Genomic DNA, 26,546 nt, shown 5'->3' with positions numbered 1-26,546 from the left:
CGGGTGTGCACCGAGGCACCGCTTGTCAAACCATGCTGTGGCGGTGTCCCATATAAAGTGGAGGAAGATGAGCACAGATGTTAGCTCAGGGCCAGTCTTCCTCAGCAAAAAGAGGAGGATTGGCATGGATGTTAGCTCATGGCTGATCTTCCTCACACACACACAAAAAAGAAGTTATGTTCCTTTTAACCATAGAAGGATTTTTTATTGGAGGTTAGGTAGAAGAAACGGATTGTAAATATTTGTGGACATAGTTCTTGTCATTTGGGGGGGATTCAGAAAGATAGGTTATTTGTTCAAATTCATACTACCTGATAAGTATATTTGATTCCCAATGCCATGATTTTTAATTCCCCACATTGGCTCAGAATGACATTCAATACATCAGTCAGTCATGAATAATGCAATATAATGAGTAACTTTTTGGTGTCCAGGCCTAGGGGAGGCAGTTTAGATTATATGTAAAATATTAAGGGAGTATTCCTTAGTGATTAAGCACTCAGACTTTGATTCAAAATGACATCGTTTCAAATTCTAACTCTGCTATTTGCTAGTTTTATGGTCTTCAGTATGTAACTCATTGTCAGCAAGCTGCAATGTCCCCACATGTATCTCACACTATTGCATGATAAATAATTCGAAGTTAGTATGCATGTGGTGCCCCCAAAATAACAAGTGCACAATAAATCCTAGCTATAGTACTTTAAGTCATTATTAAAGTTCTGATATCCATTTATACAGTATTGATCATCTATAGGAGAAGGTGAAGCTTAAATTAGATAAAATTGTTACGAGTAACACTGATAAATGGTTCCCTACAGATTATAATGGTAAACCAGCGTCTAAAGAGGAAGAGTTACTAAAGACTTCATGGACGCTTTGAAACTTTGTTATTCTTTGAAGAATAAATGAGATTTGGACTGGGGGCACAGAGCATCTTGTCAGGAAGTTTGCACTTTTTAATTATTTCATGAGCAACATGTATGTGGCAGAACAATCCATAAAATGTTCCCTATCTTTGAGCCAAGAATAAGAGGTCAACGAATGCTTCAAAACACTTTATTCTTATCAACAGATTAGTTTGATCACAAGAGTGTACCTAAAACTAGTTTTTTTTTCCACCAAGAAAATTTTGGATTAAGATCCACTTCACTTTGTTGAGAAGAAAGATGGTAAAAAAAAAAAAAAAGAAAAAAGAAATGCCTTTTAGTACATTGTTTTACCAGATTTAAGGGCATGTATAGGTGTGTATTTATTGAGGTAAGTAGTTTGATGAGGAAACAAGAGGGTGTCCTTCTCTGGATAATACTGCTCTCCAGTGACCTCCACACCTCCAATAGCAGAAGTAAAGAGGGAACAAGGAACTCTGCACACTTCTCTCAAGACCTTCACCCTTCCTTTCTCACCCTAACCTCGTAACCTGGTTTTCACTGTCCACCTGGAGACTTTAGGACTAATCTCATTGTTCTATTTATAGCTATGTCACTTACCGTGAAGCTGAGAATCTCAGATCAGCCCTCAACCCCTATAAAATGATGTCTGTATCTCTTTATACCCCTTTTTCTGTCCCCAAACTCATTCCTGCCCAAAATCTTGAAATCTTTCCACTGAGCCTTCCAGAATTTATTGTCAGTCATTAACATAATCCATTATACACTTAACCTTTCCTCAGAAAGTTCCCCCTTTACATACTTGGTCTAACTGAAATCTGTGTCCTGGGATGGTGTTTCCCTTGCTGCCATCTCAAGTGGTGGCAATTTTCCCTCCCACTTTCCTCTTAACACTATATCGCCTTATGTTCTTGACTTTGTTAACAGTACAATACTCTTCTTTAAACTTTTTCCTTTGGTGATGTTATTTAGTCTTGTGAATTTAATACGAAGATATTGAAAAATTAGAAATTTCCAATAGAGTTCAAATTAATGTAACTTAACACTGCCAGTCCTCTCCTCTGAACTCCAGACTCATATACCCTAGTGTTTATGCAACACTTCTCCTTGGATGGCCAAAAATAATCTCAAATTCACCACGACTAACCTGCACTGGTCCCTCTTTGTTCTTTCCCAAACACATGCTACTTCTATCACTCTCCAAAAAAATAGAGTCATCATTGTTCTCTTTCTCTAATGTTCAATGTTCAATATATCAGGAAATCCAGCCAACCTAACTTTTAAAATATATCCAGAATTGGATAATTTCTCATTAGCTCTCTCACTACCACCCTGGTCCAAGTCATCATCATCTCTAGCATAGATTAATGAGATTAATGCACAGGAAAATACAATGAGTGAGATAACAGGATCCCAGATTTCATGCTCACATGGAAGCCCCCCTTAACCTCACCTACAATTTGGATCCCTAGTTAGAGCCTGTCACTATCTTCAACATGATACATTAAACTAGTTTTTAGACATAACAGCATTTATATCTATAAAATGCTTTTAAAGTGCCAGACAATATTGTTATCTCCATTTTAAAAGGTGGGAAAACTGAGATGCAGGCCCATTAGTTAATACTCAAGATGACACAGAAAATAAATGGATTCTTAGTTGACATAGCTAGACTGGCCACTTACATAGATAGAAGAAGAGTAGTGTATAAAAAGTTGGAGGAAATTATGGAAGGAATACAGAGTGAAAGGAATTTGGGACAGAAGCAATAGAATGAGTGAGGATATAGGATGTTAGATTTCATACTTCTCTGGAATCCCTCTGTTACAACATCCACCCCCCCAATCCATACACAGATCAATCACTCTGTCCTCTTCATAATGTACAAGAACTTACAATGTTAGATTGCGTTATCAATATGGTTTAATAGTGAGTTCAAAGGAAACTGATGGTCAAGTGATACTGAGCAATACCCAAGGTAAGCCATTCAGTATATGGTAGAGCTAGAGTTTGTGTCCAGCTGTCCCTAGTCGGGACTCATACTTTTAACTTTTATTCTCTAGATGTCTTTATTCCTGTATGTGAATTTCTATAGTATCCCACTGTATGGTAATTATACAATCTATGTATCCTATTATCTTGTGTGATTATTGAAGGCTAGAACACAATATATTAAGATGTCTTCTGCTAACATATAATTCAGAGCTTGATACAATGGAGATGATGGCAAAATGGTGATTCAAGTGAAATGAACTGAATTACACTAAACCTACTTATTGAATGAATACTCTGTGTTAGTGTTTGAAATAATAATAATAATAAATAATCCTGTGATTTTGCATGTCCCTCCATCTATGCACTTTACTTCAATTATTTATGAAGATAGAAGATTAGGTTATATTATCTCCAAAATACATTTGGTTAGAACAATCTATAGTTTATCATTTTTCAAAAATTATATTTTGCTGTTATGCCCATGTTAAATTCAGAGAATACTGATATAAGTTATACATTGGACATAATGATGGCTCTAAGCACAGTAGCTATACAGATCCTCTTTTCTCATTGCTGTAGGGCATTCACATAATCCACAAATGAGTCTGGTGGAGAACAGTACAGAGGTGACTGAATTCATTCTTACAGGGATAACTGATGACCCAGAACTGCAGATCCCACTCTTTATGATATTCACTCTCATCTACCTCATCACTCTGGTTGGGAACTTGGGGATGATCATGTTGATCCTGCGGGACTCTCATCTCCATACGCCTATGTACTTCTTCCTCAGTAATCTCTCTCTGGCGGACGTTGGTTATTCCACAGCTGTCACTCCCCAAATGGTAGCTGGATTATTTATAGGAAACAAGGTCATTTCTTACAATGCATGTGCTGCTCAGATATTCTCTTTTGCAGTCTTTTTCAAAGTAGAAAATTTTCTCTTGGCCTCAATGGCCTATGATCGCCATGCAGCGGTGTGTAAACCACTACATTACACCACCATCATGACAACAAGGGTGTGTGCATGTCTGATCATAGGTCCCTATGTCCTTGGTTTCCTGCAAGCCTCCATCCACACTGGGGACATATTCAGTCTCTCTTTCTGTAGATCCAATGTGATGGATCACTTTTTCTGCGATGTTCCTCCTCTCCTGACTCTCTCATGCTCAGACAACTACATCAGTGAGATGGTCTTATTTGTTTTGGTGGGCATCAATGCCCTCTTTTCTATCCTGGTCATCTTAATCTCCTACCTGCTTATATTGATCACTGTCTTGAGGATGCACTCATCTAAAGGACACCAGAAGGCCTTTTCCACCTGTGCTTCCCACCTCACTGCCATCTCCATGTACTATGGGACAGGCATCTTCATGTACTTACAGCCCAGCTCCAGCCATTCCATGCACACAGACAAAATCGCATCTGTGTTCTATGCCATAGTTATTCCCGTGCTAAATCCACTGGTCTACAGCCTGAGGAACAAAGACATCAAGACTGCCTTTAAAAAGGCTTGTGGGAAAGCTAAGTATTTTATAGGATTCATATTCTAATTATATAGAATTAACAAAAAAACAATTTCATCCAGCTCAGACCTATCTAGAGAAAATACTGAATTGCTATACCAGCAATTCTGTAAATTCCTAGTTGTTTATTACATCTATGAAGCAAATATCTTGACAAATATGAGACCACAGGAATAATAGTTTAGGAAGAATCAACATGAACTTAGAAGTCTTAGTTTAAAATTTCCCTTTAATTACATTGTATTACTTGTTTACATAATCATCCACACTCCCATATGCACACTTACAGTCACAAGTGTATTTAAGTACCTGCCCACACACACCTCATTCATGCAAACCCCATGTAATTCACAGACCCATGAATGGACAGAGGAATGAGTTCCAGAGACAAATGGAATTAGTTTACTTATATGATTATTTAAAACAATGATTTTGGTGTCTGATAATGCATTCTTAAATATGAATCTATTAATTTTTTAATAGAAATAGTCCCTATATATGTGATTTTTAAATTTTATTTCTAAAAACTTTTTAATGAAAATATTTCCTTTTACTATACTTAAAATTGGTTCCAAATATCCAGGGTACAGATTTCTTATTGCAGGCTTTTGTTTGTTTGTTTGTTTTGTTGCTTTTCAATGATAATAAATGTCATTATATGGGCACCCTTATTTAGCTCAATTTCCATCTTTATTTACCCATGATCCAGAATCAACATCTTTATGTGACAATTTTAATAAAGGAAGCAGACCAGAGTATAAGAAAAGGGAAACAACAATAAAAGCATATTTTAATTCACTAAAATAAAAATGACATTTAATATTGAGCTACTGCTTGACTCTGTCGTCAGATGCTCAGGCTAGGACATGTTTCATGTTTCTCCCTTCAAGTGTACAGTCAGGTCGCCAACTTATAGCAACATTCACCTCAAAGTAGAGGTTGACTTGGCTGTCCTTCTGGTCTCTAAGAATAATCTAGCCCAGCTTTTTTTTTTTTTTTTTTTTTTTTTTTGTGAGGAGATCAGCCCTGAGCTAACATCCGCCAATCCTCCTCTTTTTTTGCTGAGGAAGACGGCCCTGGGCTAACATCTGTGCCCATCTTCCTCCACTTTATATGGGACGCCGCCACAGCATGGCTTACCAAGCAGTGCGTCGGTGCGCGCCCGGGATCCGAACCAGCGAACCCCGGGCCGCCGCAGCGGAGCGCGCGCACCCAACCGCTTGCGCCACCGGGCCGGCCCCTAGCCCAGCTTTTTAATTTCAAGGTGTTAGCACCCTAAGAATTCATTCAGATTCAGGCAATTTTGCCATAAAAGATAAAATAATTGGTTGAGAGTTTGATTTGACAGTTCAGTTTCAACTAGAAAATATGGTGATAAAACTTACTGGAAGTGTGAAATAAGAGAATGTAAAGCCAGATTGCATACTATACTAGAAAATGATGACATATCAGTTTGCAAATACTAGGACGAGCATAGTCCTCCCTCCCACCTGTCCAAACCAAAAGTTCACCAAACTATGGCAAATATAAAGAGGAGGCTAGTCATTCACAACAGTCTTCAAGAGCATTAGTCAGCTAATTCTTTAGCTAACTTAAGATACAACAGTTGTTCTCTAATGTCTTTACCAAATTTATCATGCAATGTTAGAAGTTGGAGGCAAATGAATCAAGTTCCTCTTCCTATCTCCTGCCCCTGAAAAGAAACGGTTGCATGACTCCTGATGAGTATAAATTTCTTGAAAATGGTGAAAATTTTTTACTATTTGATAGCGGAGAACATGACATAGACAGAGTTTTGGTATTTGGTACAGAATCTGACTAGATGATTTGGTGAAATATAAGGACTGGGCTTGTGACGGAACATTTAAATGTAGTCCAGCTATGTACCACACATTTCATTATGCCCTTTTTAATGTCTCTTTTTTATTTTTTTATTCATTATTTTATTTTTACAGCAAAATTGCCTTACAGCCAGTTAGTTACATAGAGAAAATGTTTGTGGCAAAGATGTCTAGGGCAAAGATGCTTATGGCAATAATACCAGAACCAAAGAGATAGATAAATAGATAGATATAGACATATATATATATTTATACATAAACAGATAGATTAATAGCTATGTAGATATATGTATGCATAGTCAAGCACATTTGGAAAACACTAAATATTTTGTCTCTTTGTGATCCACAACGGAAATAAGCATTAAAAGACTCTGAGAATCCTGATGTGAAGAAATATGTATAAATTTAACTTTTCAAAGCTTATGTCTCTGGTGTTTGATGAAAGCCTTTTGAGGTGCCTTGGAAAGCATATTCAAATATAATAATAATGGCTTATGTCACAAGGTGCAGGCACTCTTCTAAGCTATCCATATGTATTAATTCAGTTGTACCTCACAAGTAAATCATGGAGCAGGTAATATTTTCTGCCTATTTTTCAGATAAAGAATGAGGTCCCAAAAGTTTAAGTAACTAGTCTGAGATTAAACGGCTAGTCAGTGGTGGAGTCAAGATTCAAACCCAAGTATTTTGGGTCTAGAAAGGAAAGACCTGAGTTGGACCCCAGCTTCACTACTTCCCAGCTATATGATGTTGACAAGCCACATCTAAGCCTCATTTTCCTCATCTGAGGAAGTACGGATAATTATACAATCCAATAAACCATTCGTTTTATTCAACCCTTCTTCTATGTACTTGAAAATTCTCTCTACACTCTAAAGTTGACAAACATTTTTCTATAAAGGACAAGATAGTAAACGTTTTAGGCATTGTAGGCCACTTTGGTTCCTTGTTTATTGTGTATCGTCTTCTCTCCCTCCTTCCCTCTCTCCCTTCTCCCTCTCTCCTTTCCCTTTTGTCCGTTCATTCGTTCATTCGTTCGTTCCTTCGTTTGTTCATTTGTTCTTTCGTTCGTTCCTTCCTCCCTCTCTCTCTCCTTCTGTTTCTCTCTCTTTCATTCTTTTCTCTTAAAGTATAAAACACACTCTTAGGTCAAGGGCTGTACAAAAAGAGGCTGAATTTGGTCTGTAGATCTAGTTTGACTACCCTTGCTCTAAAGAATTATACATAGTAGTTTAAGATCAATTAGGATAAAGAATAGCCAATTCGTTTTTAAAAAGTCAAGTCCCTGAAGATGTTTTCTTACTTCTTTGCAACTCCCTTCATGCCGTCAGCCATCAAAAAAAATTCATAGAGGAAAAATTTTTGTTTTGCTGAAATGTTAAAAGTTCCTGCCATAGATGATTAAGGGAGCTCTCCTAGAATGCTTCCTGACTCTACGTATCCTGTTCTTTAAGGATGAAATGAAATAAGGATACATGGGCTCCAGATATGTAGAATCCCCTAGAAATGAAAAGTGACCAGTAGGTGGCATCCTCATAATATCGAGATATAGATGGGAAAGAGTGTGCTGGTGTTCAGGAAAAGAGTCAGCTTTTAGAAAGCCATCCTTGGGATAGGGCAAGATAAAGAAGGATATGAGGAAAATAGGGACACTGTGGAATTATCCCAAGCCAGAGTCCTGCATGGGAGGACCAATCTCCTCTTCCGCAGTCTTCTCTTTAGTCAGAGGCCATTCTTGCCTGATTTAGCCAGATAATTTAGTGCCCTATGGTATATATACACAATGGAATACTACTCAGCCATAAGAAACGATGAAATCCAGCCATTTGTGACAACATGGATGGACATTGAGGGTATTATGCAAAGTGAAGTAAGTCAGAGGGAGAAGGTCAAATACCGTATGATTTCCTTCATTAAGTAGTAGATAATAACAACAATAAACAAACACATAGAGACAGAGATTGGATTGGTGGTTACCAGAGGGGAAGGGGGGAGGGAGGAGGGCAAAAGGGATAATTCGGCACATGTGTGTGGTGATGGGTTGTAATTAGTATTTGGGTGGTGAACATGATGTAATCTATGCAGAAATAGAAGTATAATGATGTACACCTGAAATTTATACAATGTTATAAACCAATGTTACTGCAATAAACAAAAAATAAAATAAAAAAACAAATAACGGGTCCCAAAGAAGAGGCATTTTCCCAGTGGCCTTTCTTAAACCAAATCCAACTAAAAAATTATTCGGAGGAAGTTTCCTGGGTTGATCAACTGTGACAAAGTTAATAGGCAAATTTTCACATGATGATCACAGACAACTGGTTTCTGGGGACCACAGGATGGTGTCTCATTTCTACCTATACCCAACAGGAACCTATAGATGGGTGCTCCAGTAAGGCCAATCAATGGGAAACGTTCATGTCAACTCAGGACTCACAGAAGACGTAGAGTGCATGAAAATGGTCCTAGCCTGGGCAATTGGGAATGTGAAATCTAGACTGAACTTTGCCACTTAAGTGCTAAGTTACCTCAGGCAAATTTTGGAGATTTTTATATTTGAGTTTCCTCATCTACATTATGAGTGGTTAGACTAGATGATGTTCATAGTCCCTTCTAACCTCAAAATGCTATGATTTCTACTTCTCTCTCAAGGAATGGAAAACATGTTGAAGAATTGTACCCCATTCATCCCTTTTATCTTTTTTACAATTTTACCGCTGTAATTTTAACTCTTACCCAGCCAGGTTGTTCCATTTGTTCCTCCTTAGTTACCTCCTTCGACTTCATGTTCCATTTTTCCCCTGATTCTGCTAACAGAATTTCCGTTTTAACCTCTTCATCTAATCATATAAGTCTTGCAAAGTTTCCATCAAAGTCAGGGTTATCAGAGGGTTTTTTGTACTGGGCTACATATTAAAAAAAAAAAACACAATGAGCTTGAATAGTTTTTGTTACAGTGGTCAATCAAGAGAGTCCTCCTCTGTCTTAGCAATAATATAGATGACTCATAGATGAATCAAATGCATACAGAGGTTAATGAAGAATGCGTTCTCTCTTATCATTCATAGAACCACAGTTTCTTCAATATACTAGAATATCCATAACATTTTAAAAACAACATAATTATCTTCACCAGCAATTGTAAAGACAAAATTTTCTTGTTTGGTAGTGTGAAACCTATCTGCAGTCAGTGATCTATATAAACATAGCCCAGAATGTGTAATATTTATGATAAGCCAAGCATTCATTGTTAGGTCTTTTGATAAATTTTGACCCATGACACTAGATGAAATCCCCTAGAAAGTGAGTGGTGATAGAGCAGGGGGAGGTACAGGGACTAAGCTGTGGGCCGTTCCAACATTTAAAGTTTGGGAAGATATTGAGAATGAAATGAATAAGAAGAAGTAGCCATTGAGATAAGATGAAAAATGAGAGAATATTGATGTGAACACTAGTATGTATAACAATTCCCAAAAGTGTAGCTCTGTCCCAAACCTTTCTCCTGAACTTTAGAAGTGCATGTCACCTGCCTTCTCCAATCTCCAATTCTCCAAATCAAATTAGAATTTGACATGTCAAAGTTAGCTCTTGATCTTCCTCACTAACCTGCTCTTCTTGCCATTTCTCCCCTCTGAGGTAAATGACAACTCACTGCATGCCACCTTTCTTTTCCACCCCCACTTCCACACCATTGGCAAATCCTTTCAGCTCCACATTCCCAACGGATCCAGAATGTGACTTTCTCCTACTTCCACCTCTACAGCTCTCGTCCCGGCTATCATCATCTACAGCTTGAGTTTCTGTAGCCTTTTCTAACTGGTTTCCTAGGTTCCACTCTTTTATACTCTTAGTTCTTTTTTTTAATGCACGTATTTTCTTATAATTTCTAAGGCTAAACTGATTCCTTTTCATATATTCACTGTTATTTGATCTAAGTGTCTGTTTTTACACCAATCCCATGCTGTATTGATTACTATAACTTTGTAACAAGGAATGAAATCAGGAAGTGTGCTGCCTCTATCCTAAGATACAAGCATTGGGTTTAGTTAGTGAAAAGGAACATGGTTTGTACTTTCATAGGATGAGGGAAGAGAGAAAATTGTGGGGTGATCTGAGAGATGTCTTCTCTTTGAGTACACATAATGAAAAGATCTTGAATCCTGTAGTTAGTCATTAGAGACCCAGTTTGGTGCTGACTCACTTATTCAATCTCAGTTCATTCACTCATTTATTTATTCACCTATGTAATCATCCAGTCACACATTTCCTCATTCATTCATTTAATTTTTCATCAAATAAGCATTTAATGATTCCTAAAAAAAACACAAGCCTGGTAGAGGATGAGAAGCCTGACATATGAACTAATACCAGTTGTCATGAGTGTACAATTCCCATTAGGTGCCAGTTCCAGAGATCATTTTTTAATTTACAGAAAACTATGTCTTGGCCTCATTGAACCCCTCTGAGTGACCGAGGATATTATTTTATTCCTCTGTAGCACATCTGTAAAGATTTTTCCTCACTGTTGATCTTTGTTCAGTGTCTTGTTAGAATCAAAACCATAGTTAGTAGTTTGCAGGAGAGCTTGAGCTCATTCTGCTATTCCTGATGCCTCTGTCTTAGTTGGCTTGGGCTTCTATAACAAAATACCATAGATTGAATATTTATGTTGTTAAGAACAACATAAATTTATTTCTCACAGTTCTTGAGTCTAAGAAGTCCACGATCAAGGTGCTAGCAGAATCAGTGTCTGGTGAGAGCCCCTTCCTGGTTAATAGATTGCCGTCTTTTTGCTCTGTCCCCATATGGCAGAAGGAACAAGGGAGCTCTCTCAGAATTCTTTTATAAGAGCATTAATCTCATTCACCAGACATTGAATCTGCCTCGTCCCAAAGACCTCACCTGCTACTATTACTATATCGAGTGTTAGGATTTAACATATGAAATCTGAATCTGGGGGCACACAAACATTCAGTCTAAGCAGCTTCCATTCTCAGAAATAATCCAGACAGAAACTTTTAGTTGTATAAATTCATTACTCATTTTTATCAAAAAGTTACAGAAGCCTATTTGACAGGAGATGGGTGAATTGTTACATTATTCTGTTGTTATCCAACACAGGGTGTTAGACGGGGTAGTTAATCGTGTCTAAACTTGCCTGCTGTATGTGCCACAACTATGTGACTATTACCCCAAACCACCCACCAGGACTTAAAATGTCAGGGCATGGAGACTTTCTGGGAACACATTCATCGTTTACTGTTCTTTTCCTATTTCTTCTCAGGGAAGCAATGGGACTTTTGGGATTTGGTGAAGGTGAACACACCTGATTTTAAGGTTTGTGGACTTCGACCTTCCTAAAAATGGATATTCACCAGAGCATGCACATTTTCCAACTAAGCTTCTTTATCCAAGTGACACTTCTCATTATGTAGCACAAAGCTTCCAGAAAACAGGGATGACAAGTCTTCTCAGATAACAAGGACTTCATTGTAATTATTGGCAATACATGAAAGAACACAAGGGCTCCAATCCCCTTATATACCCCTGATGACTCAAAACCTACGTTGTTTAATGTGCTCCTACTTAGAACTATGAAGAGCAATGAGGTTTTGGGGAGTCTTCAGAATATCAACATTGAAGGAGATTAAACAGTTCCCATATTTAAACAGACCAACATTATTCCAACTTTTTCATGTCTCTTTCAGTCCCTCTAATGCTTTAGTTATAGATAATTGTCTTATACTGAGAAGATTAGTGGTGCTTGATAAAAGAGAATTTCTTTCATCTTAATATCCTTTATGCCCACTATGGTATGCTATGGTGTTAAACAATTGTTAGCTGAACTAAACTGGAAAGCATGTGCTTTGGAGTTCTGCAGGCTTGGGTTCAAAATTCTCGCTTTGACACCATCTACCCACGTCTGGGCCTCTGTTTCTTCTTCTGTGTATAGTTGATCCTCTCAGAGTTAGTGTGGGACTTGATTGAGATGGCATATGCAAATAATTGGGCTGGCACTAGATGCTAAATGAACATTATCTTTTTTGTCTCAATCTCTTCTGTGTATCAGGCTCTGGGGAAGTGACTGCATTTTACAATCTCCTGGTGCCCAGCTCTTATACCCAGATCTATTAAATCATACTGTCTGGGGGTGAGATCCAGGCAGCAGTATTTTAAAAATCTGCCACAGTTTATTGTATTGTACAACCAAGGTTGAGAACTACTGCTCTAGGTTAGTGTTTCTAGATTGCTTGAGTCTAGTGGTTTTCAAATCTGAGCATGCTTCAGAATCACCAGGAGGGCTTGTTCAAACACAGATAGCTTGGCTGCACTCCTAGAGTTTCTGATTCTGTAGGCCTGGGGTAGGATTCCTATAACTGGCATTTCTAAAAAATTCCAGGTGATACTGATACAGCTCGTTTGGTAATGATGCTTTTGAACCACTGCTCTAGAGAAACAGTTCCCAAAGTGTGACCTGTACAGTAACCTCATTTGAAATCCAGGGGAAGCTTGCTAAGAATGCAAGCAGTTCTCCCTATCCAGACTCTCTTATATGAACTTTATCTATTAGAACTCAGGTAAGGAATAGGTATGGATATATTTTTGTCCTCTGAACTGTGATTTTCTCTCTGAAAATCAGGAACTAAATAGATTTAGCTTATACAGTATCCCTCACTATCCAAACTCACCACTGGCATTTTTGGCTATCTAAGCTCAGGATCTAGGTATATGTGGGTGGTAAGGGGTAGTTATTCAGATCTGTGGGCTCCACTAGAAATATACTAAAATAGAATACTTGGAATTAGATTCTGGGATTCTACATTTCAACGTCTCTCAAGGTCACTTTTAGGCATGAATGACTAAGAGCCATGCCTCTGCACTATGTACAGAATCATGAGTTCTTTAGGTTTCCAATTATTGAAAATGTAATTTTGGTGTGATACACTTATTAGATTTACCTGAAAAGCACTTTATACCAATAAAGTGATGTAGTGTGGGATTCTATAGTATTTAGGATTATAATCCTGATCCTAACATTGAAGTAACATCATATTTCTGGAAAAAGACATCCAAAATTTCTCCTACCCAGTTGTATTCCCAAAGCATGAATATAATCAGTTTATTTGGGAGGGAACTTCTCAGAGCAATTAAAAACAAGAACAAATTAAAGTTCAAAAATATTCTTAGATCTAAAAATCAAATTTCAAATAGTTTGCATGCTGTTTAAAATTAGTGGGTGAAGCTCAATGAAGACTTTGCTTTTTCAAATACATTTTTGAATGCACTTTTGACTTCTTTGTTCCTCAAGCTGTAGACCAGAGGGTTCATCATGGGGAAGATCATAGTATAGAATACAGATGACATTTTGTCTGTGTCCATGAAATGACTAGAATTCGGCTGTAAGTACATGAAAATGATTGTCCCGTAGAAGATGGAAACAGTGCTTAGATGGGATGCACAGGTGGAGAAGGCCTTCTTCTGTCCCTCAGCTGAGTGTGTTCTTAGGATAGCAATAAAAATGAGAAGGTAAGAGTTCAAGATAACCAAGATAGTGAAGAAGATATTGAACGCTGCCAATGTCAATAGCACAATCTCATTTATGTGGATATCAGAGCAAGAGAGAGCCAGTAGTGGGGGAATGTCACAGAAAAAGTGATGAACCACATTGGAATGACAGAAAGAGAGGTGGAAAGTGAAGGCAACATGAATGGAAGATTGTAAAAGTCCACAGATGTAAGAGCCAGCAACCAGTAAGGCACACACAATACTTGTCATGGTGGTGGTGTAATGCAGGGGTTTACACACTGCCATCTGGCGGTCAAAGGCCATTGAGGCCAGGAGGAAACTTTCACTGGTGGCAAAGGCTGCAAAAAAGAACATCTGGGCAGCACATGCATTGTAGGAAATGATCTTATCTCCTGTGAGAAACCCCACCATTACCTTAGGAGTGACAGCTGATGCATAAACACAGTCCACCAGGGAGAGATTACTGAGAAAAAAGTACATGGGACTGTGGAGTCGAGAGTCCAACAGAATCAACATGATCATCCCCAGGTTCCCAACCAGAGTGATGAAGTAAATGAGAGTGAAGATTATAAACAAAGGGACCTGCATCTCTAGAGCATCTGTCAACCCCACAAGAACGAATTCAGTCACCTCTGAAATGTTCTCCATCAAAGTCACTTGGGAATCATCATGAGAGACCCCTATGACAAGATGACAAACACAAGATAATCCCCTATAATGGGAACCGAATTGTGAACAAGATCTCTTGCTCATGTATGTCAGCTTCCTGTAGAGGGCAGGAGGTCATGTGCAAGAAGTTGGACCAAATGGTCGGTAGGGGTAGGTTGAGTGACATTATTCAGCTAGAATGGGTAGAAGGATGCTGGAATATCCTTGCTGACTGGAGCTGCCACAGGGCAACATATTATGACTCTGGGCCACGTTTCAGCTTGCTCACTGCATGGTATACTCTATTACATTATTAGGACTCTTTTTCACTACTTGCTGCTGTATCTTACAAGCACTTTTGCATAAGATATACATAGAAAGCTTAATCAACAGAAAGTAAATATAGGAAACATTTTGTCAGTTGTTGGTATATGATGCTGACAAGCCCCATCAAATACATTTGCCATCCCTGAGGGACCCCTCACCAGATTGTTCATACTAGCTGAAGATATACAGTGATTCAGAGCTCTGCTTTAAGGGCATCCACGTTTTTCTTTCTAATTCATGAAGGCTCTTAATTGGGAGCTCCACTTCAACCCTTGGCCCTTAAAGGAAACTTCAGGATTTCTGGCACCTTCTTACTGATGTTTTGGCATCTTTCAATGACTCTAAAACTAAAGGGACAGTTTTTTAAAAGGTTGAAGGAAACTTTCGTAGTTTTCTCTTCATGTTACAGTCTATTTTTTCTCATAAGCTGATGTTTTCCCTCTTCCACCATCATCTATGCCTTTGCTTTATTTTTGGGGAGGGAAGGTGGAAGAGTTGCTTTTGTTCTCACCTGGAGATTCTGTGCCCACAACCAAGCCATAGATCTCCAGCCATATTACGTAGTCTATCTGGTTGTGCTCACCACTAGTGGTAGCTCAGCTGACAGCTTATTGTGGCTGCCGTGGTTATAGTAGGAGAGGCTTTCTCAATCCAAGAGACATTCCTGACTCTAGAGTCTTGTCACCTTCATTTCTCCTAGATTAGCAATACTTAAGGATATTATATAGCTCTTGTCTTTAAGGATAGCCTAGTGGGAGAGACCTATATCTCAAATATATGTTAATTATAATGTATTTCTAAAGTAGAGGTATGCCAAGGGCTCTTTGAAAGTAGAAAGGATGTGTGGTTAGATCAAATCAAGAAAGGCTTTCTGGAGATGATAACTCATGAGTCGTGGCTTGGAGACTAAAGAAATAATAATAATGATTGTTAGTTATAATAGCAAACACATAGCACTTACTCTGTGTCAAGAACTGTTATAAGCTGTCCACATATATCAAATCATTTAGTACATTTAGCAATTCTGTGAGTAAGGTAGTATTATGAAACCCATTTCACTTCAATTGGAGCTGAGGTTTAAAGAGATAAATTACTTGCCCAAGTAACAAATCTGATGGTAGAAATGGGATTTGAACCCAGGCAGTATGGTCTAAAATCCATAATATTAAGCAGCCTTTTTAAAATAGTGGGTCAAGTTAATTAACTTTCCTGTATTACAGCTTCTTCATCTTCTAAGTGGGAAAAACAACTTTGAGCTTCTAAGTTAGATGAGTAGAATAATTCAGAGTATGCAAAACACTTAAAATAATGTTAATTATACAGTAAGTACTCAAGAAGTCAGACTTATCACTACTATTGCTACTACTTCTACTATTGCTACTACTACAACTACTGTTACTACTATGACAACTACTGTTACTACTACTACTACCATTACTACTACTACTACTACTACTACTACTACTACTACTACTACTACTACTACTACTACTAGTAATATACCAGGCAGAAGATACATCATGGATAAAAGCATGAACTGGTAAATATAACAGTATAAACAGGCAATTATAGGCAGATGGTTATTAGTAATTATTAAAATACACGGCATGATCAAGTTACAATTAGAGAGTAATGTGCAAAAATAATTGGTAGAAATGAGACAGATAGAATTGAACTCTGAAATAAATAGAGGAAAAATGTGTCAGATTATAGATATAATACAACCATTTAGAAGAAGAGCCTCAGGTGACTATTTACAGGAGTATAGTACAATAATATATTTTTCCATTTGTCCAGGTGTCACTCACTGATTAGCAACTTTGAAGAGATGTGGCCTTGGGAACATTATTTACACTCTGCAAATCTCAGTTTCATTATCTCTGACATACCTAGTTCACATAATACTTAATGTGTCTATTTTACAGAGCTGAAAAGATAAAATTAAATGACATATGGAGCCCTACTAACACAATGTCTGGCATGTGGAAAGTATTCAGTGTTGGTTCCCTCTTCTCGTTCTACTAGCTGGCTTTGCATGCAAGCCAGCTGTGTACCAGCAACTGGGGTCATAAAATGAATAACATGATTCCTGACATTTTAAGGGGGTAGAGATAGCCAGATCTAAAAATTATCCCCAAAAGTGATAAATGCTACAACAAAAAATGTGTGTGAACTGTTACAAAATGATCATAAAAGTACTTAGAATATGCCAGAACACCCTACTGACCATGAAGTTACTTCATCCTCGGACTGGTTCACCAATTCTTAAATATCCGTGTTTGGTAGAGTTGCCACATTTGGCCCAAATTCATGACCATGTGAATCTGCTTAAATTTATTTTCTAAAAAAGTTAAGTTTTGTTTTCTACTGAGGCACCAGGAATGGCCAACATATTGACGAAATTTCTTATCTGTACTAAATATAGAATGGCTCCTTTTGATCCAGAAATTCAGAGGATTAGTGGAGTGGTTAAGATTGTACTACAAACACAAGATCAATTCTAATCTAGTTCTATTGATAATCAGCTGGGTGTAGGCCTGCCCCTGGCCTGATCTTCTTAATTCATAAGATGAAAAACATTATCCGTCTCCCTCTTAGGCTGCTATTATGCTCTGATGTGACTATGAATATGAAAGTTATTTAAAATTCATAAAAGATACTAACATTTTAAAATCAGGCAATCTGAGCCATTACTGTACATAGTTTACCTCATCTCTTCTTGGTAACTGCAAGATGTTCAGCCAAAAATGTTGAATGTCCAAACTTTGATGTTTCTAAAGAAAATGGCTTTACATTTGAGATCCCCAAATAGATGCTGACAGTTCTACAACCTCTGAAATTCAGAAATGGAGCTATAATATTTGCACTGCTCCTCGTGTAGCACATTCTAAACAAAAGAGAATTGGGAGGTGAAGTCACCTTTTTGAGTCTAACCATCACTCCAATCATTTATATAAAACACCTGATTGTAATGAGCATGGGAATCTGGGTGCTATAGAACAGCACAGTACCGTGGAAAGAAGATGACTAGCTAACAGGGTGTCTGTGGTCTAGCTCTTTAACCTCGCTGGGCTTTATTTTCCTCATTTGTAAAATAAAAACAGTTGGACTTTCTAGAGCCCCTTCCCATTCTAACTGGCTGTGATTGTATGTTTTCTTGATACTTACTTTGCTCCTAGGAACAGACAAATGAGGATACAAAGGAGGGAGTGTGGAAAGCCTTCATGCCCAGAATGTTGACCAGAAGTTCACATCCAGGAAAGCATCATGCTGGAAACTCCTTCCCACCTGTGGAGCTCGGTTGTGGAACATAACTTGGGCTTTGTGTTCTTGCAAATATCAAGGCAGAGACAATGACCTTCTCACACAACAAATCTCTCAGGGGAAACATTTAGTGTCATATGAATGGATATCTCAGGAGGCTCCTGATCCCAGATTAGCCTAACCTGATCCACTGGAGATATCAGAGGATAATGTTTGTATATATTTTATCTGAGAGTGCTTATGAAGACATGGGGAATGGAAAAGGGAAGAGCCCCCAATCATCAAATCAGTGGTGCCACAACCAAGTTGGGCAACAAAAAATAAAAACCTCACTAAAATCTCTGGTTTAGGTGACCAAGACCTCAAGCAAGCATTCTCATATCTAGTTCTTTCCTTAGAGCCTGGAAATCTCCCCAGGATTTTTTTTTTTTAAATACTCATTTGTCTTACCACTAAAGAGCTGGTCTGTGGATACTTAGGGAGGTTTTTTTCTTTTTTTTTTACAACTAAGGGATGGATCCATTCTTTCCTCTTCATGGTCATCTCAGCAGAATTATCTCTCAAGCAGAATCATCTCTCTTTTATTGATGGAGTCAAGAGTGGCTGTTACAAGTTTGAGCTGTGCAATCACGTTGCATAGATGATGGTAGGAAATGGAAAACAAAATATAGATGGTCAAATGAAGAATGAATTCAGTCACTTCTGAAATGTTCTCCATTAAAGTCACTTGGGAATCCTCATGAGAAGCACCTATGACAAGATGACAAACACAAGATAATGTTATTTGATCAGTATCATGGGAACTGAAGTGTGAATACGGTCTCTTAGTCATGTATGTCAACTTTCTGTTGAGGGCAGGATATTGTGTGCAAGACGTTGGACTGAGTGCTCAATGGGAGTGAGTGTAGTGAGGTCGTTCATCTAGAAGTACAGTTGACATACAATATTATATTAATTTCAGGTGTACAATATAGTGATTTGACATTTATACGCATTACGAAATGATCAACATAGCAAGTCTAGTATCCATTTGTCATCATTCAAAATTATTATAGTATTATTGACTATATTCCTTATGCTATACATTATATTCTTATGACATTTTATTTCTCTTAAGCCCCTTCACCTATTGTGCCCATCCTCCCACCCCCTCCTCTCTGGCAACCACCAATTTGTTCTTTGTATCTACGAGTTTCCTTCTGTTTGGTTTTATTTGTTCATTTGTTTTGTTTTTTAGATTCCACATATAAGTAAAATTGTATGGTATTTGCCTTTCTCTGTCTGACTTATTTCATTTAGCATAATACCCTCTAGGTGCATCCATGTGGTTGCAGATGGCAAGATTTCATTCTTTTTTTGGCTTAGCAATTTCCATCATATATTTACATACCACATCTTCTTTATCCATTCATCTAAAATAATGGGGAAAGAATAGATCTTCTTTCATAGATCTTCTTTAACTTCAATAAACAGTGTTGGGAAAATTGGACAACTACAAGCAAAAGAATAAAATTGGACCACTATCTTACACTGTATGCAAAAATAAACTCAAAATGGATTAAAGACTTGAATATAATGCCTGAAACATAAAACTCCCAGAAGAAAATATGAGCAGTAAGCTCTTTGATATCAGTATTAGTGATATCTTTTTTGATCTTTCTCCTCAGGCAAGGGCAACAGAAGCAAAAATAAACAAATGGGACAACATCAAACTAAAAAGCTTTTGCACAGTGAAGGAAATCAGCAGCAAAATGAAAAGGCAACCTACTGAATGGGAGAAGATATTTGCAAATAATTTATCACATAAAGGGTTAATATTCAAAATGTATAAAGAACTGATACAACTTAAAGTAAAAAAATCCAGTTAAAAATGGGCCGAAGACCTGAATAGACATTTTTCCAAAGAAGACATACAAATGGCCACCAGGTACATGAAAAGATGCTCAACATCACTAATCATCAGGGAAACGCAAATCAAAACCACAATAAGATATCATCTCATACCTGTCAGAATGGCGAGTGTGAAAAAGACAAAAAATAACAAGCGTTGGTGAGGATGTGGAGAAAAGGGAAGTCTTGTGCACTGTTGGGAATGTAAATTGGTGTAGCCACTATGAGAAATAGTGTGGAGCTTCCTCAAAAAATTAAAAATAGAGCTACCACACAATCCAGCAAATCAACTTCTGGGTATTTATGTGAAGAAAACAAAAACACTAATTTGAAAAGACATATGCACCCCTATGTTCATTGCAGCATTATTTATTGTAGCCAAGATATGAAAGCAACCTAAGCGTCCAACAGTAGATGAATGAACAACACTTGTTATCTTTTGACTATTTCCTAATAGCTGTCCTAACAGGTGTGAGGTGGATAACTCATTGTGGTTTTGATCTTCATATCACTGATGATTAGCGATTTAGGCATATTTTCATATACCTGTTGGCCATTGGTATGTCTTCTTTCAAAAAATGTCTATTCAGATCCTTTGTTCATTTTTAATAGAATTATTTCTTTTCTTGCTATTGAGTTGTCTGAGTTCATTATATATTTTGGATACTAACCTATTGAATATATGGCTTGAAAATATTTTCTCCTATTTGGTACATTGTCTTTTTATTTTGTGATTGTTTCTGTTCCTGTGCAGACTTTTTAGTTTGATGTAGTCTTATTTACTTTTACTTTTGTTGCTTGTGCTTTTGGTGTCAGATCCAAAAAATTATTGCCAAGACCAATGTCAAGGAATTTTTCCCCTGTGTTTTCTTCTATGTGTTTTATGGTTTCAGGTCTTATGTTTAAGTCTCTAATCCACTTTGAGTTGAGTTTTGTGTGTGGTATAAGATAATGGTTTAATATCATTCTTTTGCATATGTCTATCCAGTTTTCTCAACACCATTTATTGAAGAGACTATTCTTTTTCCATTGTTTATTCTTGGCACCTTTGTTGAGAGTGACTTGACTGCATATGTGTGGATGTATTTCTGAGCTATATTCTGTTCCATTGTTCTATGTCTCTGTTTTTATGTCAGACTCATACTGTTTCAATTACTATAGCTTTGTAATATAATTTGAAATCAGGAAGTGTGATGCCTCCAGCTTTGTTCTTCTTTATCAAGATTACTTTAGCTATTTGGGGTCTTTTGTGGTTCCACAGAGCTGGGGTCTATAGGGAGGGCACATGTTAGTTGTATACAGGGGTTAGGAGAAGGGAGAGTTGTTGTCTATAAAGGAACACATGGGGGATTTTTAGAGTATTCGAATTATTCTCTATGGTATTGGGATGGCAGATACATGAATTTATGTATTTATCAAAACCTACAGAACTGTACATTACTCACTAAGAGTGAACTTTAATGTTTACAAGTAAAAAAAATCAACTTGAAGGTTGAGGGGCCCCAGAACGAAATACAGACTTTTACAAAAGAATCTAATCCACTGAAAGGGGAGGGAAAAAAGGCTGACATAAGTAATTTTAGAAAAATATGTTGACTGGAAACTGTCCACTACACAGACTAAAAATTAAAGGAACTTTACAAAAAGACTGTACTCCAATTGATAAAGTTGTTGCTCACAGGGGTACTGGTTAATAATTTTGGAATGGCTTTACTTGTATACTGGAGTTGAACAAATAAACAAGAGTTGGCAGAGCAGTAATGCAGAGGGCTGAAATAAAGTGGATTATATTAGAGACTTTAGTACGAAGTCATGTTTAGCGTGCTCTCTCTCTCTCTGTGTCTTTCTTCTCTTTGTGTGTCTGAACTGATATAGAAAGAAGTATAGATTTGATAGATTTTTGTGTGTACACGGATACAAATATACACACCTATATTTTATAGCTCTATGTACTTAGAGGGCCTGGAAGTGACCCTTCATAGCAATGAGTATACTCAACACTCAGATCTTATTTCTTAGATATCATTCTTTAACAAAAGGAAGTAGGACTCTTAACAATTAACTAAATTTAGGGTTGGGACAGGAAAAATACAAGATGACCCCAGAGTACCTAGTAGTTCCAGAAAGAAGAAAACAAAACCAAACCAAAACGAAAAACAAAATGATGGGGGCATATTGAAAGGAAAGAGAGGTCAAACTGAAAGTGCTCCGAATGGCCAAAGATGGAACAGGTCAAGCAATAAAATAAATAATGTAGTACTGAATTATAACCAAAGTGTAAAACAAAAATAAATGAGTCCTTGCAACTATGACATACAACTATCTACCGGGGCTTTGGGGAAAAAAAAAAAAAAACGGAGGAGGATTGGCAATAGATGTTAGCTCAGAGCCAGTCTTCCTCAGCAAAAAGAGGAGGATTAGCATGGATGTTAGCTCAGGGCTGATCTTCCTCACCAAAAAAAAAAAACAAAAAACGAAAAATGAGTCCTTGTGGATAAAACAGACAAACAAGTCTATTCATTCTTTTGGAAGAATTCTAAATACATATTTAGGTCTCCCCCAGGAGGGGCCCATCTTGTCCTGGGCTTCCTTTCTCAGGCAAGGAAACACACAACCTGTCTGTTAGTTGTCATTCTGTGGCAGCTGCATGCTGCTCTGAAGCTGAAAGATATGCTACCAGTATTTTAAATACCAGCAGGGACAACCATGGTGGACAGGTTTCAGTGGAGTTTCCAGACTAAGACAGACTAGGAAAAAGGACTTGGTCACCCATTTCTGAAAAAAATTGGCCATGAAAACCCGATGAATAGCAGCAGAGCATTGTCTGATATAGCGCTGGAAGGTGAGAGGATAGTGCAAACAGACCAGGCAGGATTTTGCTTTGCTGTTGACAGGGTCACTGGGAGTTGGAATCGACTCGACTCTGGGGCACTAACGACAACCCCAGGAGGGAAAGTGTACTATCCAGCCACCTTGAGTGTGGCCTGGACTTTGCAACTAGCTTGCAAAGAATAGAGTATAGAATGTGGAAAACAGGTAAATTTACAGTGAATAAACTTGCAAAAAGATCTTGGTTGGGTGATCAAGGTTAACATCCCCAGTGACAAGTCATGCTGGTAACATATATTCCCTGATAGGATGTGGTGAGACGGCACTTCTTATTCTTCCTCTAAACCTGTAACTTCTGTCTAATCATGAGAAAAAAGAATCAAACAGACGCAAATGGAAAGACACTCTACAAAGTGCCTGACCAGTATTTCTCAAAGCTATTAAGGAAATGAAAAAAAAAAAAAAATAAAGACTGAGAAACTGTCACAGATCAGAGGAGACTAAGGAGACATGGGGACTCTGCGCAATGTTGTTTCCTGGATTGGATCTTGGAAGAGAAAAAGGACGTTATTTGAAATATAATAAAATCTGATTAAATTCTTGAATTTTAAATAATAACGATGTGCCAATGTCAGTTTCTTAGTTTCGACAGATGTATCATGATAAAGTAAGATGTTAACAATAGGGGAAACTGGGCAAGAGGAATGCAGGACTTGTCTGTAATAGCACAGCAAATTTTTTGAAATCAAAATTATTCTAAAATTTAATAATATATTTAAAATAATTATTAAAAATATTTCCAGTAGGAGAAAACACCATTTTTATACACTTTGGAGCCAGAAGGGAGTATTTGTGTCACAATACAGTGTCCCCACTAATATCAGCATGTCCTTCTCAGGACATTCAAGCACAGTTTTATAATTCTTGAGATTTTCAATATTTCTAATTTTATTGAAATAGGAAAGAATTAAAAAAAATTTATTCCAAAAGTGGGGGAATGCAAGTAGTGATTGAGAAAATTGACAAAAAAACTAGTTAAGTCCCACGAAATGCTCTAAAACTCTTTTCTAAAGAATTAATTAATAGGCAATGAAGTAAATGATCAGTGGATCAAATATATTGACTCCTGGACTCAAAGCTTAATTAGTTAATTGATTTATTAATTTAACAAATTTTTACTGAGAAATTAGCATGAATCAGGCCAAAATTTTCGTACTGGGGCGGGAAGTTGTTAGTTAAGAAGCAAAGTCACTCCTCTAGTGTAAGGCATGTTCTTGGTAGGGAGATAGATGAACAAGTGAACAAATTAATAATAATAATAACAATAGTTCAGTACTGATCAGGACTATGTAGAATAAAGCAAGGAGGGAACAGTGTGCATTAGGGGGTAGAGGGACTATGATACAGTAAGACTTAAGCAAAGACTTGAAGGAAGTGAGGGAGCTTTCTGAACACTGGCAACAGCAAGTGCAAAGACCCTGAGGCACAAATGGCTGGATTTCATCGTTTCTTATGGCTGAGTAGTATTCCATTGTGTATATATACCACATCTTCTTTATCCATTCGTCCCTTGGTGGTGAACATGATGTAATCTATGCAGAAATAGAAGTACAATGATGTACACCAGAAATTTTTACAATGTTATAAACCAATAAAAAAAAAAAAAAATAAAAAAAGACCTGGAGGCAGGAGCATGCTTGGAGCTGTCCAGGAATAGCAAGGAACTATGTGAATGAAGTGGAGTGAATGAGTAGGAGAGTGGTAAGACATGATGTAGCTCATCTAAAACTAAAGTATCCATGCATGAGTGACATTAGCCATTTCGTGGTATGTCCAGAGAACAAAAAGAATAACATTATCATTACTTGGTGCATTTTTTTTTTTTAAGATGAAGAGTTGATAGTTATACACGGTAAAATTGAAAAATTCCTGTATTATCAATCAATACCATTTTTGTACTCTGGTCTTCTTGCTTTTGAAAATTATGTGACCATACTTTCTCTACCAAATGTCTTCCTGAAGATAGAAATATTAACTCCTTCAAGATGCTATACTTAGCTCTGAAAAAAATATGCCAACAGAGAGTTTATTCCTTTATTAAAACTCTATGTCATATTTTTCTTCATTTTGGACTCTTGCAATAGTGTTTTTTAACTAGAAAAGTAAAAATAAGTTAGACATAAATTTATATTCTGTTACTACAATTAATTATTTCAAGGTTTTATTAAAAAATAGCCATACTCTATCTACCTCTTTTATCAAATTTCCCACTGGTGTGTATGTGCACACATGGGATCCTTGCATGTACTTCTATTCATTGTTTTGAGCCCTGTTTTACAAATATACTTGCTCTGGCATATGATAGAGAAATGTGAACAAATGAATAAATAAGTTTTAGGACAAGCAGGATCTAAAAAATTTTAAGGTCCCTTTTGGCCATCCTCATTCAGATATGGCATATCTGGAAATATTATTTTCTTTTTGCTAGTTGACAGATTTTGAAGAGGAAAGCGTATCACCTCTGTAATTTAAATGCAGTGTGGACCATAAAATGTGAGTTAATGTATGGAGAAGATCTGACAGGAATGAAATTAGATTATTGTGGATCCTATAACTTTAAGATGTGAAGCCTAGAGGCAATTTTGCTTTCTCAACAACCTTCCTGAAAGCACTTTTTTTTTTTGTGAGGAAGATTGGCCCTGAGCTAACATCTGCCAATCCTCCTCTTTTTGCTGAGGAAGACTGGCCCTGGGCTAACATCCATGCCCATCTTCCTCCACTTTATATGGGACACCGCCACAGCATGGCTTGACAAGTGGTGCATCCGTGTGCGCCTGGGATCTAAACCAGCGAACCCCAGGCCGCTGCAGTGGAGCGTGCGCACTTAACCACTTGTGCAACCAGGCCAGCCCCCTGAAAGCACTCTTGATCTCTTTGTTCCTCAGACTACAAGATTTAGCCTGGGGATGATCATTGTATAGAACACAGATGCGATTTTGTCTGTGTCCATGGAATGATTGGAACTGGGCTGGCAGTGTATAAAGATGACTGTCCCATAGAAGATGGAGACTGCAGTGAGATGAGATAAAGGTGGATAAAGCCTTCGGGTATTCCCCAAATGAGGGCATCTTCAGGATGGCGACAATCCTATGTACAGGTAGGAATAGGTAGGAAATCAAGATTACCAGGAGAGCAAAAGGATGTTAAAACCTACCAAAACAACAAGGATCAGCTCACTAATATGTCTCTCACAGCATCACAAAGCACGACTGCTGGAATATCACAAAAAAGTGATCAACCACATTGGACCTACAGAAGTAGAGCTTGAAAATGTTCCAGTGTGGATGGAGGCATTCAGGAAAGCACAGACATAGGAGTCTATAGCCAGACCAGCACACACACCTGTTGTCATGATGGTGGTGTAATGTGGGGGTTTACACACTGCTGCCTAGCAGTCATAGGCCATTGAGGCCAAGAGATAACTTTCCACAGTGGCAAAGACTGTGCAACAGAACATCTGAGCAGCACATGCATTGTAGGAGATGACCTTGTCTCCTAACAGGAACCCAGTCATCACCTTGTGAGTGACAGCTGTGGAGTAACCAAAGTCCACCAGAGACAGGTTACTAAGAAAAAGGTACATGGGAATGTGGAGATGAGAGTCTAAGAGAATCAAGAGGATCATTCCCAGGTTTCCAACCACATTGATGAGATAAATGAGAGTGAACATTATAAAGAGGGGGACTTGCAGTTCTGGCATTGATTAGTCCCAGCAGGATGAACTCAGTCACTGCTGTATTGTTCTCCAT

General features: G+C 37.6%; 2 protein-coding genes and 1 pseudogene across 2 annotated transcripts; 1 reads left to right on the top strand and 2 right to left on the bottom strand.

Annotated features, from left to right (window-relative positions):
• The first annotated feature begins 3,484 nt into the window (after positions 1-3,484).
• Positions 3,485-4,438, top strand: LOC131395585 (olfactory receptor 5B12-like). Its single transcript, XM_058527443.1, has one exon. It carries the CDS (start codon positions 3,485-3,487, stop codon positions 4,436-4,438), a length of 954 nt encoding a protein of 317 aa, XP_058383426.1.
• Positions 4,439-13,482: 9,044 nt separating this feature from the next.
• Positions 13,483-14,430, bottom strand: LOC131395335 (olfactory receptor 5B12-like). The gene has a single exon (XM_058527250.1). It carries the CDS (start codon positions 14,425-14,427, stop codon positions 13,483-13,485), a length of 945 nt encoding a protein of 314 aa, XP_058383233.1. The 5' UTR covers positions 14,428-14,430.
• A 10,457-nt stretch (positions 14,431-24,887) lies between these two features.
• LOC131395334 (olfactory receptor 5B2-like) lies at positions 24,888-26,546 on the bottom strand (annotated as a pseudogene).

The sequence above is a fragment of the Diceros bicornis genome, chromosome 31 (genome assembly GCF_020826845.1).
Source record: "Diceros bicornis minor isolate mBicDic1 chromosome 31, mDicBic1.mat.cur, whole genome shotgun sequence".
Classification (NCBI taxonomy): Eukaryota; Metazoa; Chordata; class Mammalia; order Perissodactyla; family Rhinocerotidae; genus Diceros; species Diceros bicornis.
Note: the sequence above shows the minus strand (reverse complement) of the source record. Positions and strands in the feature narration are given on the sequence as shown.

Excerpts from the sequence above, each read along its gene's own strand:
- LOC131395585 (XM_058527443.1), top strand. The coding sequence starts at position 3,485 with ATGAGTCTGGTGGAGAACAGTACAGAGGTGACTGAATTCATTCTTACA.
- LOC131395335 (XM_058527250.1), bottom strand. The coding sequence starts at position 14,427 with ATGGAGAACATTTCAGAGGTGACTGAATTCGTTCTTGTGGGGTTGACA.